At 39.5% G+C, this 20,829-nt stretch overlaps 2 protein-coding genes across 2 annotated transcripts in view; both read right to left on the minus strand.

Annotated features, from left to right (window-relative positions):
- Positions 1-5,653, minus strand: part of LOC115589791 (butyrophilin subfamily 3 member A2-like) — a 51,448-nt gene extending 45,795 nt beyond the window's left edge. The window contains exons 1-4 of the mRNA XM_030430947.1: positions 5,606-5,653; positions 4,922-5,007; positions 4,485-4,823; positions 3,107-3,394 (exon numbers count right to left, since the gene is read on the minus strand). Of these exons, the coding sequence (XP_030286807.1) occupies positions 3,107-3,394; positions 4,485-4,823; positions 4,922-5,006 (712 nt within the window). The 5' untranslated portion in view covers position 5,007; positions 5,606-5,653. The remainder of the gene's footprint in view (positions 1-3,106; positions 3,395-4,484; positions 4,824-4,921; positions 5,008-5,605) is intronic.
- A 3,137-nt stretch (positions 5,654-8,790) lies between these two features.
- On the minus strand, positions 8,791-20,532 carry LOC115589802 (butyrophilin subfamily 3 member A2-like). The gene is made up of 10 exons (XM_030430961.1): positions 20,430-20,532; positions 18,107-18,194; positions 17,668-18,009; positions 17,078-17,356; positions 15,063-15,176; positions 14,405-14,478; positions 13,212-13,301; positions 10,509-10,616; positions 10,157-10,264; positions 8,791-9,987 (listed from the first exon to the last, which is right to left on the minus strand). The coding sequence occupies exons 2-10, from the start codon at positions 18,183-18,185 to the stop codon at positions 9,841-9,843; spliced, it is 1,341 nt and encodes a 446-aa protein (XP_030286821.1). The 5' UTR covers positions 18,186-18,194; positions 20,430-20,532; the 3' UTR covers positions 8,791-9,840.
- Between the last annotated feature and the right edge of the window lie 297 nt (positions 20,533-20,829).

The raw sequence follows: 20,829 nt of genomic DNA on the forward strand, positions 1-20,829 counted from the left end.
ATCAGTTTGATCATCTGGTTCTACACGACCAGTATGAAGAAGATACAACAAGTCTGAAGAGGGAGGAAACATGAAGCTCAGTGATTCTGATCACCTGATCATTCAGCTCTCTCTGACTTCTTCTTCTCCTCCTGCAGCTTCTGCAGCTGTAATGGAGGAGAGATGAAGAGACACTCATTCAGTTCTCTCAGCTCATCACTGAATGAGTAGATTTACCCTGTAAACTCTACAGGAGGACTACAGGAGCACTTTTCACTACAGGAGACATCTTTAACATGTTCATGATTCTGATGAGAATTTAACTATATCATAAGTTTAATGCTGTTATTCATTTAAATGTGCTAATGTTCATGGTGCTTCCTGATTCTGATGAGAATTACACATGTGAAAAGTTAATGCTGGTAAGAAATAAATACTTAAATATTTGATTTTAAGCCAAAAACAGTGAAATGGTGGAAAATCTTTGATTGAACCAAAAATCATCATCAGTAAGAGACGAACATCTGTTATGTCCGTCTGCAGCTTATGTCGCTCTTTCTCATATATCAGTCCATCAAGCTGAGAGTCGACAGAAGAAGAGAGAGCGTCTCTCTTATTAAAGGTGGTGAACAGTGGCTCTTTATACATTCTGCTCTTAAACTGCTGAAAACTACATCTGATATTGTTGTATTGTTGATAATATTCTGGTGTTGGTGTAAACTAACTTGTGATTGTAAAGATGTAATGTATGGTCATGGATCAGTAGTGAGAATGTGTGGATCAACACAGGAGGAGCAGCTCCTCAGGTCCAGACTCTGCTGTCCACTTCATCTGAAGGAGAACAATCCTTCCTCTGAGGACAACAATGTCAACATGTTCTTTGGTTTGGTCCTGATCTTAAACACAACATTCCATTCTGGTTTTGGTCCAGTTGCCTACGATACAGCACTTAGTGTCTAACCATCACCTGGATAACTGAGAACCTTCATCAACATTCTGGTTTTGGACTTCACTCCTGCTTTGGACACGACCTGATTTATCTGCACACCGATTTTGATATTTGTCTTTTCACTTTTTTTTATCATAAACTGATCAAATATTAAAGCAGAACATTGTGAAGAGAAAAGTGCAGCTGTGAGACATTTAATAACTGCTGACAAATCAGTCCAGTGTAAAGCTCTGATTCATTCTGCATTTGAATTTAACGAGGAAGAGAATAAATGAACATGTGATTATCTGTAAAGACAGTGTTCCTCCAGTCCTTCTGCTCTCAGTCTGGACCTGAACTTCAGTCTGTTTAACTGATGTTTCATAAAATAAAATATTTCTATTGTCGTTTTCTGTGGTGCATTCATAGTGATGAAAACCATCATGGTCTCATTTTGACAGATCTGAAGGAGGATTAAAATGAATCAGGTAGGAGGCTGAAAATAAAAGTTCTGTGAAGAATATAAATCCAAACCTCCCTGTTCTTCTTCTGCAGCTCCTCCTCCAGGATCTGAACTCTGTTCTCAGCTTCCTCTCTCCTCTGCTGCTCCTCCTCTAACTTCTGCTGTTCTGACTTGGACTAAAAGAGAAGAACAGATAAAAGTAAATGACAAGACAAAACAATTACACCGATTTCATTTCTCCTATGATGGAGTCACAGTCAACAAGTTAGTCAGTGAATAAAGACATCATGTCCTGACCTCATCACATCCACCAGTCCACATCATACCTCAGACTAGACTACACAAAGAAGTGTGTCCTAAAGCCACCACCCTGTCTGGACTGTCTCTGTCTCCACCTCTGGTCCCAGAGCCAGTGAACCAGCTCCATGAAGGTTTTTACTCTCTGAGCTTTGTGTGACCAAGAATCTTTGAACTGAACTGAACAAAATGATTCAGGTGAACTGTGATTTTCACTCTACAGCAGTCCTGCACACTCAAAACTGGACTTTCACATATTGACTGTGAATCCTCTTTACTGGACCAAAACCATCAGAGACACAGCAACTCACTTCACCCTTTTCTTTCAGCTATCAATATAACACAGGTAGAGATATTTGGACATTGAATGTTGTGTTATAGTTTGAGAGAGTCTGCAGTGGTTCATACTGGTGACAGGAAACACATGTTTTCATTTCAGGTCCTAGTTTTGTCTTCAGCCATTTAAAGACCCCTGACACCAAAAGATGGTTACTGTCAAATACAAGAGAACAAGAAATTCAAATTCTCCAGAGGAACATTTCTTACATTTTTCCCCCTTACTTTTCTGTCTGATTTCTGTTTTTCTTTTTCCATTTTTTATTCTCCACTGATTTACTTTTATCCTAATCCATCTGTCTGCCTGAAGTGTGCCTTCTTTAACAGGGAAACGAGGCTCTGTATTAAAATATGACCAAATATACTGAATGTCTGATTGTCCCAACATCAACTCAAGTTTGCGCTGTCATAGTTGCTGCAGATCCTGTTTCTGGATGTTAATATATTTTATCCCGCTTGCTTATAACAGTGTTTTTTTCAACTATTGCTTTTGATTTTTTCTTGCCTTTTCCCAACACCTCCATTGCACTCCATCACCCTCTTGGTTCATCTCTCCTTCATCAGTTTCCTCCCTGTGGCTCCTCTTGGTCTCTGAGTATAAATAAAGTCAGTTAGATTAAGTGTAAAAGACATTTACTTGACTTTGGAATGTTCCACAGCAAAAGAGGCAGTCAGTCTAAAATCATGTTATAAAGTAAAGACTTGTGGCAATTTGACTGATTGAATTAAACGTAGACAAACTACCATTTATCAACACTAACCAGTGTAATATGGATATGTTGTTCAAAAGAAAGATCATTTACACAAATCACATCACTTTCCCACATAAAACTTGTGTAGCTTGACATTGACAAATAAGAACAGTTCACTCACGACTTACTTGTTTTGTTTTGTCTCCACACAATAAGGCCAAGAATCAGAATAACCAGGATGCAAACAGCCAAACTAACAGACAAACCAGTTGCGATTAAAAAGAAACTCGATTGAACCTCAAAGAAATCCTCTGAAATGATAACACAGAATAACATGGCAGTTAAAGAAAATGGGACTTCAGGTATTTGAAACGAAAACAGTGATCACATCATGAAAGTAATAACGTGTACCTGGAACATGTATCTTTGCCTCTCTGGTCTGGTTGATGTGATTCTGTTGGACTCTACAGGTGAAGCTGTTGCTGTGTCTCTTCTCCACAGTCACTCTGCTGCTGACAGTATAGAGGTCATCAGGACCTCTGACTGTCTCTGTAGGTCCAGCAGAGAGGAGGTTTCCCTCACCGTCCAGCCAGAACACCTCAGGTTCTGGATACCAGCCTGTAGACTCACACTGTAGAACCACTCCTCCTTTGTTTTGGTCCAGCCCAGATAGGTTGATGGATGGTGAGGAGGCCGCACCTGATGAGGAGCAAAAAGTAAATCTAAATGTATGACTGTTATTGAGGCATACTGTATATACCGCTACATTAGCACTGAATCATATACACTGTAGAACCACTCTGCTGCTGTTCTCGGTCATCTGGACATCAGGTGACGAGACCATTCATTTTGGTTGACTACCAACATTGTTCTGTTGGAGTGAACTTGTGCTCACCCCTCCTTCAGTTAAGTCTCTGTTATATTTGCTACGTTTGTTTGATGATTTGGTTTACTTTTTTGGTATATTTTGGTTGTCCATTTGAGTTATTGTGACTGAAATATTTGACCTCATATCACATGAACTAAATTTTATTTGGCTTATTCTACAGAGAGATGCTACTGGCCTGGGTGAAGGTGATGTCTTACTGCCAGGTTTTTAACAGTGGTGTCACTGATATTGGTTACTACCAACTGTGGGAACAATCTTCAACGTGAAAGCTCAAATACCTGCTCAATCTTTTGGAGCTGAAATATATTTAATATGCAATAGTTTAAGGCAAGTGTTGGAAAATACTGTGAACTAAAAATACTTTCACAAATATAAATACCTTTCTTTTTTTTTTTACCAATTCACAAGTGAGCAAACAAAAGAAAAATCTAAATCAAATCAATATTTGTTGTTAGTATACACCATGGTAAGACTGAGAAAAGCAACAACACACAAGGTAGTTATATGCATCAGCAAGGGCAGAAGGCAGTTTGTTCACCAAAGGCCTGGAGAGCGGTACAATTATGAGTGTCTGAATGCAACAGTGAAGCAAGGTTCAGGTTCTTTACACGTTTGGGGCTGCATTTCTAAAAAAAGGAGTTTGAGATTTGGTGGATTAATGGTGTCCTCAATGCTGAGGAATACAGGAAGACACTTATCCATCATGCAATGCCATCAGGATGGCGTATGATTGGCCCAAAGTTTATTCTGTAGCAGGACAACAGAAAAAAAACATGACGCTTATCTTGGGGTCACAACTTGTTCATCTTCCAACAATAGAGAGATTAAGTTATTAGCTTTACCATTTCCTTTACAAATTAAAGTTAAAACTCACTTTGAACACAAAATATCTCCTCTCACCTACAATAAGCTGAATAATACAGCTTATCTCCATTTCTGGAATGAAGCATCTGTATGGTCCCTCATCAGATATTCTCACTCTGGAGAGTTTCAATGAAATGTTTCCGAGCTTCAGTTCATCACTGAACAGCGATGTTCTTCCATCATAAGACGGATGGTTACCCGTCAGTTTAACACCTTGACGCAGCACATGAACATATCTGGGGCTCAGGTCGGGTCTCGTCCACTCTACAGTCACTCTCAAAGCATTGGTGGCAGGTTCCAGGTAAGCTGGCAGAACGATGTCCTCACCAACTGTTGCCACTATTGCCTCAGATGGGCAGCTCACATGATGCTCACCTGAAAAGAAACAAGTGTTTGATTGTTTTATGTGCAGCAAAATGGATGGATTAACAATATCTAAACATTTACTGTTAACATCAATGTGTCATATTTACCTCCACATGAGTGTATCAGGACCACCAGGACAGTGAAGGCACCAAACTGAAAGATCAGGGAGCGTCTGAGCGTCACTGGAAGCATCCTGTATTTAAAAATCAAAGAAAAATTGGAAAATAAGTGGTGTGAAAACTTGATGAATGACAAATGATAACATAGAAATATACTGTGTGTTGACTTCTCAAAGGTTTAGTTTGGAGTCCTGTAGAAATTGTCACAGTCGGCTCAAAGAAATTACAAATAATAGGAGAGGACACAAGAAGTTAAAGCAAGGAAATCATGATTTATTGAAACCAACTCAAAAACCAACATATCAGTGTGAAAACAAAGACAATAAAAAATAAATAATATCCACTTCCCTCCTGAGTGAGTGACAGCTGACCTGCAGCGCCCTCTGCTGGTTGTTCACTCACATGTCACCTTCATGTCAGCAGGTGAATTCAACTGGAACAAGGCTGGTGTGTGAATCCAAACGTGACTTTGACTTTACTGTCCAACACTTGTACAGTTAGATAAGAGACAGAGCTCACTCAGAGTCCTTCACTGCGTCTTTACACTCAGTCTCACTTTACTTTCACTTTCCATCATGACAAGTCATCACATCATCACAGGCACAATATCGCCTGATAATACCACATCACATTCACCATGGTAGTAAAAGGTGAAGATGAAAGTGATCTTACCTGCAGCCTCTGAACACATACAGTACTCAGTGTGTAACCATGAAAACGTGTCCAGGACCTGTTTGTCTCCTGCAGGACTCACTGCACTGTGTGAACGGAGGGGAGGTGGGGAGGGGCTCTGATCTGGGGTCAGCTGCTAGAAACATGATCAGGCTGTTTACTGTGTTCATGTGGAACATGTCAGTAATGTGAGGAAACAAGAGCAGCTTCAACACAGCAGATTACAGAGAGAGAGAGAGACATCTGATATCACACTGTAATGTCATCAGTGATGATTTATGAAACATCTGAGAGATTCTTTTTCTTCTTCTTCTTCTTCTTCTTCTTCTTCTTGTACTGTCTGTTTCATGATTGCTATGTTTGTCCTGAACAGTCAGACTAACTCAGTGAGATATGAAGCCTCATTATATTTTAAAGGGCACTCATGTGAATCCTGCAGGATTTTATTTGAAGCAGCAGAATTTGATAAAATATATAATTAAAAAATCCTTTCCGACTTTCTGACGAGGGATGTAAATTGTGAACATCTCTTCCAGATGTTTGACCACCTCTACAAACACTCTGGTCAATCTCAGTGTGGAGATTTATTTCTGAAAAACTGCAACAATGAGAAGTGATGTCAGTGCATCTGCAGCAGCACGGTGGTCAGTATGCATGCTGCAGGTGAAGCTACACCGATGATCTGTGGCTCTCCCTCCACACAGGAAATAGCACTTTGTTGTATTGTATGATCCACTAAAAGATTATATAGACTGTTAGCCAGTGACTCCTAAAACAACATATATTGGATTAAAGCATAGCTGCTGCAGGTGTACCATCAGCAAATGATCGGAGACTGATTAGGTTAGCAAAATACTGTCGTTTTTTTTTTTTTTTTAGGAACTTTTGAGCTGACTCCCAGCTCCTTTCTCCAGTTCTGAATTATCGTATACTTACTTTAACAGTGTCTAACCATGACCTGGATGACTGAGAACCTTCATCAACATTCTGGTTTTGAACTTCCTTCCTGCTTTGGACACGACCTGATTTATCTGAACTGAACAAATGTTAAAGCTGTGAGACATTTAAGAAGTGAGGACAAACGAGGCTGGAGACAAATCAGAATAACATGTGGAAGAGACAAAGAGTTGAGTGGACAAGTCATCTGAATTCATAAAGTTAATAATGATCACATTCACCTCTTTGTTCTTGGACTCCAGCTGATCATTCAGCATCCTCACTTCACTCTGAGCTTCCTCTTTATCTCGTCTCTCCTGTTGGAGCTTCCTGATGGTTTCATCTGGGAGTTAAAGAGAGACATGGAGAAAGACTAGATCAGAGACACAATCAGTCCAGTGTAAAGCTCTGATTCATTCTGCATTTGAATTTATCGATGAAGAGAATAAATGAACATGTGATTATCTGTAAAGACAGTGTTCCTCCAGTCCTTCTGCTCTCAGTCTGGACCTGAACTTCACTGTGTTTAACTGAAGGTTTATAAAATCAAATATTTCTATTGTTTTCTGTGGTACATTCATAGTGATTAATTAAAGTGATTAACCTGGTCAGTCTTCTCCTGCAGCTCCTGGTTCTTCCTCTGAACTTCTTCCTCTCTCCTCTGCTTCTCCTCCTTTAACTTCTGCTTCTCCTCCTTTAACTTCTGCTTCTCCTCTTTGAACCTTTTCTTGGTAACAAGCGACCACTTGGACTGAAATAGAAGAATAATGAATAAATAATGATTTCTTTATTAAGAACAGATAAAAATTAATTACAAGAAAATAAAGATTTATTTTTTTCTACAAAAAGGCTTTTATATGAACACTAGCACATTTCAAACATGCAATATCTGTTTTGTAGGTTGTGATGTATTACTGTTGAATGTGCACATAGTGTGGCTCAGGTTAAGCCTGTTTGCTCTGTGAGCACATTTATACTGTACATATATAAAAACAGCTGAACTGATGACATCAACATGTAATTAGAAAATAAGACTGTTAAACTAAAACATGATGTATAATAAGTCATTCATGTCAGGAGATGAATCACAGTCTCAGTTCCCCGGAAAGAGCTGTGCTGCTGGAGTCGCCTCCTGATCTTCACCCATCATCTCCATCTCCTCATCATCTCCATCTCCTCATCATCTCCATCTCCTCATCATCTCCATCTCCTCTTCATCTTCATCCTCCATTCACATTACTCCCGCCTGCTTCATCCCCTTCCATCCTTGTGGAAATCAGGAGGGACAGTTTTCTCTACTAAGGGTGGTGGTAGGAACTCCATTTCACTCAAACAAAAGGATTTATGAAGGTGTCTGATTCACCTAAAGACTGACTTGATATTGGAACACACTTGTGTGTTTATTTGTTTTTATTGACAGACAATTCATTCTGACATCTTTGTTATGTTTGTTGTTGGTTGAATCACAGCATTTCATAAGTGTTTGAAGTACACTGGGTTTGAGCCATAAAGCCAGATATGCTACATCTGTTGCATCATTGAATTGGCTACAGTGGTTTAAATGGTTTAAGTCCAACAGGTGTATAACCTGAATGATTCCTGTAACAAAATAGAGGTGTGTTGCCATAACTGAATGAAACATATGAACAGTTATTGTTCTACAGGCAGGAAATAAAATGAGAGCAAATAATACACTACAGTTTAACACAAAAGTACTTGGTTGTTGGTGTGAGTTATTGTTAAAGTATCTGTACTTCAGTGTTTCATCATGCACCAGTCTCCTCTTAGAACAGAGACACTCAGATCCAGCCTTTAAACTTGGCAACTGGGGCCAAGTGGGTTACAAAATAAATAAAGTCAGCAAACTTCCAATAAGAGTTTTGATAAGTTATTATGAAGTCAGTGAACGTTTCTCTAAAAATAAGGACACAAGGATACAAACAGGAACATAAATATTTAACATAACTTTCTTTTCTTCAAACTGACATTTTACAGCCCCTGTTTTTTGTGTTTTTTTTTAAGAAGGGCTTTAATGATATATATATATATATATATATATATATATATATATATATACATACATACAACTGTGGTAGCAGTGCACCATAAAATCCAGTGATGTTCACTGACATTTATCATCACGCCTTAGATACACGACTGTGAGGACTCAAAAGCACGACTGAGACAGAATAGATCAGGTAACAAAGTTTACTGAAGTCAGGGTTCGTTACACAGAAGATCAGGCAGCGGGGCAAACAAATCCAGCATGGGTCAGGCAGAGGTGAAGTCAGAAAGCTCACAGAAAAGTCCAAACCAGAAAAACTAGATAAGGCTAGGAATCGACAAAGGCTGGAACACTATGTGCAACGACAAAAGACGAACTGGCAACAGACAGGGGGAAACCTGGAACTAAAAACACACACAGGGAACCCAGGTGAAAGTAATCAGGGCAGGGAAAGCAATCAGTGAGGAGGGTGAAACCACACGAGCAGGGAGAGTGGATCTGAAGTGAGAGGAGATGTAAATAACACAAGACAATACCGGGAGAAACTACTATCTTGGACGGATCGTAACATTTATGATCATTCACTTAAAAGGAGCAGCAGCCATCCTTCAACTCAATTGTATTAAAATATCTTTCTTGGTATTAATGAAGTTCAGATAATACACAGAATCATATTTGTTTTGTTTGAACATAAAATGTGTAAACAAAAAAGATGTGGTGATCATCAATAAATCATCAAAGAACACAATATGACTCAGAGCAAATAGAAAAAAACAGGAAGTTGACAGTCTGGTGAACAATCCAACATGGCTGACAGAATTCTAAACACACAGTTAAAACTGAATTAGAAATGCGAAAAACAATAATAAAACATATCTTTACTGTTCAGAAGATCCTGGATACACTTGCTGTTTCATAACTAAGTTGAATGTAAATATTCAGCTTGCGGATTTTCTTTTATTCTGTATAACAAGTGAATATGTTTAATATGTCACAAGAGAAAAGTGTAATAATGTGTGATTGAATATGAATAACAAAGGTTACTGTGTGTTGTTTCCAGGTGAGACAGTGATGTGATGTCATATTTACTGCATTCCAAGCAGGAAGATGTGAGTCCTGATGTTCCAGATGTTTCATGTCTTCAGTCTGCTGGAGTTCAGCACTGTTTCCCCTCAGAGGGAATCTTTGTGTTTATGATGCTTCATTTCTCTGATGCTCTGATCTCTAACAGAGGAGACGCTCGCACTTCATATGGAGGACATAATGCTGTCACATCTGGACTCATTATTATCTTTCAGTAAATACGATCTAAGTTATATTGAATCTCTCCAGGATGGCTGATGAGGGAAACCTGCAGGTTGTCTCTAGAGCTCCAGGACTTCAGGTCCTTCAACACCAGCTGAGCACAAGGATAAGTCTTGTCATAACCACAGCAACCCACCTGTGACACAGATATACAAGCTGAATTATTATTATTATTATTATTATTATTATTATTATTATTATTATTATTTCCTTAAGTTTACTCTAATTCAAATGAAACACATCAACAGTCGTGAAATAAAGGAGAAAGTCAATTTAACAACATTTATCAAGAAATCAAGACTCACAGTGAAAACTTGTTCAGCCTTGAGGTTGAATGAGTCCTCAAATGTGTGTTTGATGGGTTCTTCATTGTTGACCTGTATCTTTAAGTTCCAGCCTCCCAGCTGTTGGTCCTGCAGGAGGGAAATTGATTGTCAGATGGAGGAAGAGAAAGAAAGATGAGAGAACAAATGAATGTGAGCGAGTGTTAAATCTCTGGTGTTTATAAATGATTACATTTCACTCTTTATGTGAACATGAGAACATGGATTCATGTTGGTTTGAACACATGTGAAATATTCCTCATACACTTGGTTACAATATTGTTACATCTGATATGAAACTCATAAATTGTTCTACACACATGAACAACTTTACCTCAGTGGATCTGTTTCTGAGCTGGATATATTTGCCACGTGGGTCGACCCTAAAGACAACTGCAGGTTTTCTGGTTGAGTTCTGACTGAACGAGCTGCTGTTCTGTTTCTGGGAGACAACACACACAGATCAGTTATCAAAGATCAATCAACTTATATCAATATGTTGCTCATATCCCTGTGTGTGTGTGTGTGTGTGTGTGTGTGTGTGTGTGTGTGTGTGTGTGTGTGTGTGTGATTTCTCTAGACAACAAACAGACAGATGGATGTTGATCTTACAGCAGGAAGTGACGGACTGACAGAAGCTGAACTGTTTCACTGCTGACTGACTTTATAATCCTTTGTGACATTAACTCAATTACAAACAGCACAAAGACAACAATGTTTTACACTCTCATCAACTTCTGTTTATTTTGAATTTGATGTCAGCAGCAGATTTCAAACATGTTGGGATCACAGCAACAGAAGAAGTTTTGCCCTGTTTGGATCCTTCACAGGTTGAGTGGTAACAGGTGAGAGAATCATGATTTAGTATGAAAGGAGCCTCCTACATTCTACAAAGACTCAGTCATTCACAAGAAAGGATGGAGTGAGGTTTGAAATCCTCTAGAGGACAAAATTCAGGTCTGTCCACACCTGTTCATTTGTAAAGAGCACTAACTGATGCAGAGAGATGAGAGATGTTTCGTCATGTTTAGTCAGTAATTTAGTTCACATGATATCCTGGTCTGAATGAAAACTGAGTTCTGATTGGCTGCAGGTTGTGATGTATTACTGTTTAATGTGCACATAGTGTGGCTCAGGTTAAGCCTGTTTGCTCTGTGAGCACATTTATACTGTACATATATAAACACAGCTGCACTGATGACATCAACATGTAATTAGAAAATAAGACTGTTAAACTAAAACATGATGTATAATAAGTCATTCATGACAGAAGGATTTCACAAAACTTGTTTATCATGAAAAAGTCCATCAACAAAGTCTGATCTTTATCATCTTCATGTTATCAACAGATTCAACATGAAACTGTTTGTTTACAGTGATCAGTTTGATCATCTGGTTCTACACGACCAGTATGAAGAAGATACAACAAGTCTGAAGAGGGAGGAAACATGAAGCTCAGTGATTCTGATCACCTGATCATTCAGCTCTCTCTGACTTCTTCTTCTCCTCCTGCAGCTTCTGCAGCTGTAATGGAGGAGAGATGAAGAGACACTCATTCAGTTCTCTCAGCTCATCACTGAATGAGTAGATTTACCCTGTAAACTCTACAGGAGGACTACAGGAGCACTTTTCACTACAGGAAACATCTTTAACATGTTCATGATTCTGATGAGTATTTAACTATATCATAAGTTAAATGCTGTTATTCATTTAAATGTGCTAATGTTCATGGTGCTTCTTGATTCTGATGAGAATTACACATGTGAAAAGTTAATGCTGGTATAAAATAAATACTTAAATATTTGATTTTAAGCTAAAAACTGTGAAATGGTGGAAAATCTTTGATTGAACCAAAAAATCATCATCAGTAAGAGACGAACATCTGTTATGTCAGTCTGCAGCTTATGTCGCTCTTCCTAATATATCAGTCCATCAAGCTGAGAGTCGACAGAAGAAGAGAGAGCGTCTCTCTTATTAAAGGTGGTGAACAGTGGCTCTTTATACATTCTGCTCTGAAACTGCTGAAAACTACATCTGATATTGTTGTATTGTTCAGATAATATTGTGGTGTTGGTGTAAACTAACTTGTGATTGTAAAGATGTAATGTATGGTCATGGATCAGTAGTGAGAATGTGTGGATCAACACAGGAGGAGCAGCTCCTCAGGTCCAGACTCTGCTGTCCACTTCCTCTGAAGGAGAACAATCCTTCCTCTGAGGACAACAATGTCAACATGTTGTCCACAGAAGACAGACGCTTTGAAAGAGGAGGGAAACAATCCATCTGTGTCCAACTGGAGCCACCAGTGATAATGTGTAACTATATGTTAATGTGCACACAATGAATTACACCTTCATTATAAACCACTTTATATATTCCATATCAGCTGATCCTCCTCAATTAAGAACTGAGCGTTTTATTTTTCTCTCAACAACAAACAGAGAAAAACAAAAGCAAACTAAAACTGTTCTTCCTTCTTTGGTTTGGTCCTGATCTTGAACACAACATTCTGTTCTGGTTTTGGTCCAGTTGCCTACGATACAGCACCAGATGACTGAGAACCTTCATCAACATTCTGGTTTTGGACTTCCTTCCTGCTTTGGACACGACCTGATTTATCTGCACACCTGTTGTGATATTTGTCTTTTCACTTTTATCATAAACTGAACAAATATTAAAGTAGAAAATTGTGAAGACAAAAGTGCAGCTGTGAGACATTTAAGAACTGAGGACAAATGAGGCCAATGTGAAGCTCTGATTCATTCTCCATTTGAGTTTAATGATGAAGAGAATAAATGAACATGTGATCATCTGTAAAGACAGTGTTCCTCCAGTCCTTCTGCTGTCAGTCTGGACCAGAACTTCAGTCTGTTTAACTGATGGTTTATAGAATAAAATATTTCTATTGTTGTTTTCTGTGGTACATTCACAGTGATGAAAACCATCATGGTCTCATTTTGACAGATTTGAAGGAGGATTAAAATGAATCAGGTAGGAGGCTGAAAATAAAAGTTGTGTGAAGAATATAAATCCAAACCTCCCTGATCTTCTCCTGCTGCTCCTCGTCCAGGATCTGAACTCTGTTCTCAGCTTCCTCTCTGCTCGGCTGCTCCTTATTTAACTTGGACTGAAAGAGAAGAACAGGCAATAATTGAGGACAGGAGAGTTGAGAATTGTGTTTGTTTCTTAAAAAAAGGCTTTTTATGTATACTGTCACATTTCATACAATATCTGTTTTTCTTCAATTTATTTTAGTTTAGTATTATTTTAATCATTTTATTTTATTCGGTTTGACCAGTAAAACTGACGGAATGAAAACCAGTTTGTCTCGTTTGGGTTTTCACTCTTTTTCCATCAGCAAAGGCAACGTTTACCCACTGATTTCATTTCTCCCATGATGGAGTCACAGTCAACAAGTGTGTCAGTGAATAAAGACATCATGTCCTGACCTCATCACATCCACCAGCCCACATCATACCTCAGACTAGACTACACAAAGAAGTGTGTCCTAAAGCCACCACCCTGTCTGGACTGTCTCTGTCTCCACCTCTGGTCCCAGAGCCAGTGAACCAGCTCCATGAAGGTTTTTACTCTCTGAGCTTTGTGTGACCAAGAATCTTTGAACTGAATTGAACAAAATGATTCAGGTGAACTGTGATTTTCACTCTACAGCAGTCCTGCACACTCAAAACTGGACTTTCACATATTGACTGTGAATCCTCTTTACTGGACCAAAACCATCAGAGACACAGCAACTCACTTCACTCTGTTCTTTCAGCTATCAATATAACACAGGTAGAGATATTTGGAAGTTGAATGTTGTGTTATAGTTTGAGAGAGTCTGCAGTGGTTCATGCTGGTGACAGGAAACACATTTTTTCATTTCAGGTCCTAGTTTTGTCTTCAGCCATTTCAAGAACCCTGACACCAAAAGATGGTTACTGTCAAATACAAGAGAACAAGCAATCAATCTCCACTGATTTACTTTTATCCTAATCCCTCTGTCTGCCTGAAGTGTGCCTTATTTAAAAGAGAAACGAGGCTCTGTATTAAAATATGACCAAATATACTGAATGTCTGAACGTCCCAACATCAATTCAAGTTTGCGCTGTCATAGTTGCTGCAGATCCTGTTTCTGGTTGTAAATATATTGTATCCCACTTACTTATAACTGTTTTTCTGACTATTGCTTTTTATTTTTGCTTGCCTTGCCTCCATTGGCTTCCTTACCTCTGCCATGAGCACCTCACCCTCTTGGCTCTTCTCTCTTTCATCAGTTTCATCCCTGTGGCTCTTCTTGGTCTCTGAGTACAAATAAAGTCAGTAAGATTAAAGCATAAAAGACATTTACTTGACTTGGGAATGTTTCACAGCAAAAGAGGCAGTCAGTCTAAAATCATGTTATAAAGTAAAGACTTGTGGCAGTTTGACTGATTGAATTAAACATAGACGAACTACCATTTATCAACACTGTAACCAGTGGAATATGGATATGTTGTTCAAAAGAAAGATCATAATAAGACAATAACACAAATCACATCACTTTTCCACATAAAACTTGCGTATTTTGACATTGACAAATAAATATAGTTAACTGTGACTCACTGGTTCTCTTTAGTCTCCACACAAAAAAGCCAAGAATCAGAACAACCAGGATGCAAACAGCCAAACTAACAGACAAAATAAATGTAGTAGTAGAAGAACTGGACTGGACTTCAAAGAATCCATATCGTTCAGCCCTAACATATATATATATATATATATATATATATATATATATATATATATATATATATATATATATATGTACTGATAGTATTTTCATTTCACTATTCTGTACAAAATGTGTCAGACATTTAGAAAGAGCTTCCATTAATTACTAACTTACTGAATTTCCACACAAGAAATCCAAGAATCAGAAAGACCAGGATGCAAACAGCCAAACTAACAGACAAAATAAATGTAGTAGAAGAAGAACTGGACTGGACTTCAAAGAAATCATCTGAAATTAAAAAAAAACACAGAACAGAAACATGTGAGGTACAATCACAGTCAGGCACGTGCACACATAACATTATAAAGTGCCCTTTTTGTGTGTTTTTTAATGAATAAATAAAATCCTGTTGTGCAAAGGGATGTAAAAAAAAAAAAAGGTGGTATAAAAACACCACTGTTATCTACCGTACGAATTTCCTCGTAATATGATGTCATGTGTGAGTGTGTTGAGCCTCTTCTCTGTCCGCTGCTCCGCTCTCTTTTTCTCTACGAACGGTCACTACTTTCAAATTACAAGCCCTCCGCTAAGAACCCAGTTCTAAACACCAATGGGATACAATGTAAAGCTCTTATTTTGAAGACAAAGAGAGACTGAGAACTCCACCATGCACGTAGATGAGACGTGACAGTGGAGCAACTTGAACCTTTGTGAGTTATAAATCCATGAACATAACTTCCTTGTGGGGGCAACAAGTCACCTCCACTTATTCAACGTGCTTAAATATGAGTCATATTTCAGAAGAGCGTCCATTTGTGCTTGTTAAGCTAACTGCTTGTTAATGAGAGTGCCTGTCCCAATTCAAACCCTGGCCCTTGATTTGAGCCCTTGCCCTAGATTTTGTGCGTTCCCGTGAGGGGGGTAGGGTGTCGCAACACTTTAGGGAGCAAGGGGAAGTGCCTATCCTCCCCTAAAAATGCCCCTCGCCACCAAGTCAGCTCTGGACCAGGCTTGCGGGCAAGCGAGTATCCCATAATGCCTTGCGCACTCAGCCAACAGCAATTTTCTGGAGCAAGATGGCGGCACTGGTGCAAACGACAATTACAAATGGAAGTATATATTCGCAAATACCACTGTAAAAAAATCTGAAACGTGTTGGAATATGTTAGTTAGTTGTATATGCAATGGACTGTTAAGTTATAGTTTGAAAATCGTTATTTGACGACATTCGTAAATATGCCGAGTGCTTCGCAAGAGTCTGCCCATGGTGTGTGTCTGGGTGTATACAAGCAGATGTTTCGTGCTTATCCAGGCTTCAAATATTCTTGATAACAAGGCGTAATGAGTACAGAGAAACCTGAGTTACATGTTCAGATTCAGAAGCGAAAACTCGCAAAAGTTACAGAAACGCTGTGGACACATATTGGGTCGGACGTCCCAATGAAATCAGACGTCCATGATGCGCATGACGTAGGGAACATGTTCGCTACGTCAGTTAGCATACTAGTGGTGTCCCATTTCTTAAGGGAAAATCTTCCCTTGCACTTCCCTCATTGAGGGGACTTTACTGTGGAGGGAACTCATAGCAAGTGTTCTCAGAGCAAGTGAGAGAATTGGGACAGAATAATCAGCTGTCTGTATCGGCTGTTTATCTGCCACAAATCTTAATCTTCTTCCAGATACTGAGTTGTCTGTGACTTTGCTGTTATAAACATTGTTGTTCTACTAACAGTCACAGTAGTCATTTCTTGGTTGTGTCACATGTTTAGATGTGTAGCCTGTATTTCTAGTTTGCACTTGCCCTCCAATAAATAGCCTGATAACAAAACAGTGTTGTATTGCTTTTTAAGAATTGCAGCAGAATTGCATGCCTTCCAAAACTCAGTATTATGATGATGTGAATAAACTCATGTTGACAATAATTTGTTGACACAAAAGAAATGGCAGTCACATATCACTCATAGCTACACAGGATACATAGCTAAGTAGTTAGCTTTCTATAAGTACTCTGTTTATTAATTTTACATTAATTAATCCACATATTGTGTTATTAAGGCCTGAAAAAAATGTTGGTGCGCGCACGTACTGCCCTTTTCTGACTTTGAGCCCCTGCCCCTCTATAATCATGTGCACGTCCCTGATCACAGTTATCTGTAGCAGAGACAGTTCATGAACACTTTATTCTCTACCTGGAACATGTATCTGTGTCTCTCTGATCTGGTTGGTGCTGTTCTGTTGGACTCTACAGGTGAAGCTGTTGCTGTGTCTCTTCTCCACAGTCACTCTGCTGCTGACAGTATAGAGGTCATCAGGACCTCTGACTGTCTCTGTAGGTCCAGCAGAGAGGAGGTTTCCCTCACCGTCCAGCCAGAACATCTCAGGTTCTGGATACCAGCCTGTAGACTCACACTGTAGAACTAATCCACTGCTGTCTTTGGTTTTCTGGACAACAGGTGAGGAGGCAGCACCTGAAGACCAGACAAGAACAACCTACAGTCATGTTTATGTTCTGGGGTGACCTCTAGTGGTCATAGCAATGATGATGGCAGCAACAGAGGAAGTCAGGTGACGTGACAGAGACACATTTACACCAAGTCTGAAGCTTCCATTAGTTTCTCAAAGGATGCTGATTGGTTCAACTGCTGTGTGTTTGGCCACCAGCACACAGCTTGAAGCCAGGTGATCTCCGAAACACATCAGCCGCTCAGGGTAGCCACCATCAACCATCTGTAGTAGTTTTTATATGAAAATTCAGCAAGAGCAAGATATCTCCTCTCACCTACAACGAGCTGAACAACATGGTCTTTGTCCAGAGCTGGAATGAAACATCTGTAACGTCCCTCATCAGATATTCTCACTCTGGAGAGTTTCAGTGAAATGTTTCCCCGCTTCAGTTCCTCAGTGAACACTGATGTTCTTCCCTCGTACAGTGGATGTTTTTTACTCTCCAGTTCCACTCCGTCACGCCACACATAGACAAAACTGGGGTTCATGGCGGGTCTCGTCCACTCCACTGTCATACCAAAAGCATCCATGACAGGGTCCAGGAAGCTCTGCAGAATGACATCCTCACCGACTGTTGCCGCGATTGGCCGAGTCGGACCGATGACATGAGTCTGACCTGAAAAGAAAACAAGCTTTTTATTTTAATTTCTGCATTAAATGCAGATTACACCTGTTTAAGACGGCAACATCAGAAATAATAAATTCACTTTTACATGAACATATCAGGAGCACCAGGACAGTGAAGGCACCAAACTGAAAGTTCAGTGTCGGACTGAGTCTCACATGAATCATCCTGGAGTTCTGAAAGTAGAAATAAAACAAAAGGAAAAGTTTATCAGAATGACGACACAGAAATAGTTATAATTCACATGAATGGTCCGGCTTTTCAACAGCTAAAACAAACTCACTTAACACCTGTTTTGTCAGGTTGATACTAACTTTACTACTTTAACAAGTTTGACTTATTCATATGTTGCTTGTGCTTTTAACTTTGTGCTGTCATTTATTGTTGTATTGTTGTTTTGAGACAAATCAGACTTAAACATCATCGGCCCCAAATCCCTCATCAAAAACACTAACAACTTCTGCCTCACCACAGACACCACCACCCTCTCCACCTCCCCACACAGTCGCAACCTCGGAGTCATTTTTGACAACAATCTCTCTTTTCAACAACACATGTATCAAATCACCAAAACTGCTTCCTTCCACCTCAAAAACATAGCCCGTCTCCGTCCATCACTCTCCTTCTCTGCTACAGAAACCCTGATCCACACCTTCATCACTTCCAGAATTGACTACTGCAACAGCATCCTCTTTGGCACACCATCCAAACTCCTCAATAAACTTCAATACGTCCAGAACTCTGCTGCCCGCCTGCTCACCCTCAACCACACCCGTGACCACATCACCCCTGTCCTCCAGAAACTCCACTGGCTCCCCATCCCTCAGTGGATTCAATTCAAAATACTCCTCCTCACTCACAAAGCCCTCCACAACCAGGCACCCCCTACCTTATCAATCTTTTACGAGATTTAGATAAAGGTTGAGTTGTCATGTCTGTAGATCTGTTTGTTGTTCTTGTCTGGTGTTGTCTTGTGGGTTCATGTATTTGTTTTCCATGTCTTTGTATCTTGTCTTGTGTCTTTTGTTTTTCCATGCCCTCATGTGTCCTTTAAGTTCTCCTGTGTATTTTCCTGTGTTCCCTCTGGCTCCCTCTGTCTATTGCTTTGTTCCCTTCATGTTCTCATGTGCTCCTCCCCTTCGTTATTTCACCTGTTGGTCCACCTCACCTGTTCCTCGTCTTGTCATCAGTGTCTGTGTATTTAGTCTCTGTGTTCCCTTCACTCCTTGTCTGGTCATTGTAATTGTCAGCCTCTGTCGCGCCCATGTTCCCATTCATGTGCCTGCTCCTGTCTGTTCCTTGTTCCCCACGGTATGTGTTTTGGATTTGAGTTTTGCATTTTGCATTTTTGATTTGAACTTTGTGCTATTTGGTTTGTACTTTGTCTTGCTGTTTTTGGTTGCTACTTTGCCTCTTGCCCCCCCGTTTTGCCTGCTTCTGTTTTTGTGTTCAACTTTTAAATAAAGCTCGCCTTTTGTTTCCCCATATCCTTGCCTCTCGTCCGTAACTGCATTTGGGTCCACCTTCCCCTTTTCCATAGTCTTCCCTTTAACCCCCCGCCTGACATGAGTGAATGAATGACATTTGCTTTTAGATATCACCATTACGGTTCTAATTGTCCTTTGTTGCTTTCATTCTTTTATTGATTCCTGTTATTTATTTATTCCTTCTTTCCCTTTTTTTCTGTGATCATTCCTGTTGTGTTACTGTTATTCCTGTTACTTCTAGTTAATCATATTGAGTTGTTATGTTTTTACATTTTCTGTTCTGTCATCTTGTTCTAACTTCACCTCAGACGACTCTTCCTTGTGTTAGTCTTGACTGCCGACTGTTTATTCTGTAATATCGTCTTCCTTCCTCTGTTCCTAAAAACATAGAAATAAAGTTTATTATTCATAGAGATTATTCAACAGAGGAGTGTAATACCTTTTTCATTTTTCTTCTAATACAATTTAAAACCTTCAGATATACAAAGTAAACATTCAGCTGCAGTTTTCACATCACAATCATCAGCTGTATGATATAAATATCCATAACCCTCCTCAGTGTGGCAGCTGACCTGCAGCTGTCACACACTGTCACTGTGTGTGACAGCTGCAGGGTGTCACACACCCTCTGCTGGTCGTTCACTCACATGTCACCTTCATGTCAGCAGGTGAATTCAACTGGAACGAGGCTGGTGTGTGAATCCAAACGTGACTTTGACTTTACTGTCCAACACTTGTACAGTTAGATAAGAGACAGAGCTCACTTAGAGTCCTTCACTGCGTCTTTACACTCAGTCTCACTTTACTTTCACTTTCCATCATGACAAGTCACCACATTATCACTGGCACAATATCACATGTACAGATATGATATCGCATCACATTCACCATGTGAGTAAAAGGTGAAGATGAAAGTGATCTTACCTGCAGCCTCTGAACACATACAGTACTCAGTGTGTAACCATGAAAACGTGTCCACACCTGTTTGTCTCCTGCAGGACTCACTGCACTGTGTGAACGGAGGGGAGGTGGGGAGGGGCTCTGATCTGTGGTCAGCTGCTAGAAACATGATCAGGATGTTCACTGTGTTCATGTGGAACATGTCATTAATGTGAGGAAACAAGAGCAGCTTCAACACAGCAGATCAGAGAGAGAGACTTCTGATATCTCACTGTAATGTTGTCAGTGATGATTTATGAAACATCTGAGAGCTTCTTTTTCTTCTTTCTTCTTCTTCCTCTGAGGAATAAAAACATCATGAAAAATCTATATATTATTATTATAGATATTATTTACCTATATAAATATTACGCACATTTTAGGC

Source organism: Sparus aurata, chromosome 10 (genome assembly GCF_900880675.1).
Source record: "Sparus aurata chromosome 10, fSpaAur1.1, whole genome shotgun sequence".
NCBI lineage: Eukaryota > Metazoa > Chordata > Actinopteri > Spariformes > Sparidae > Sparus > Sparus aurata.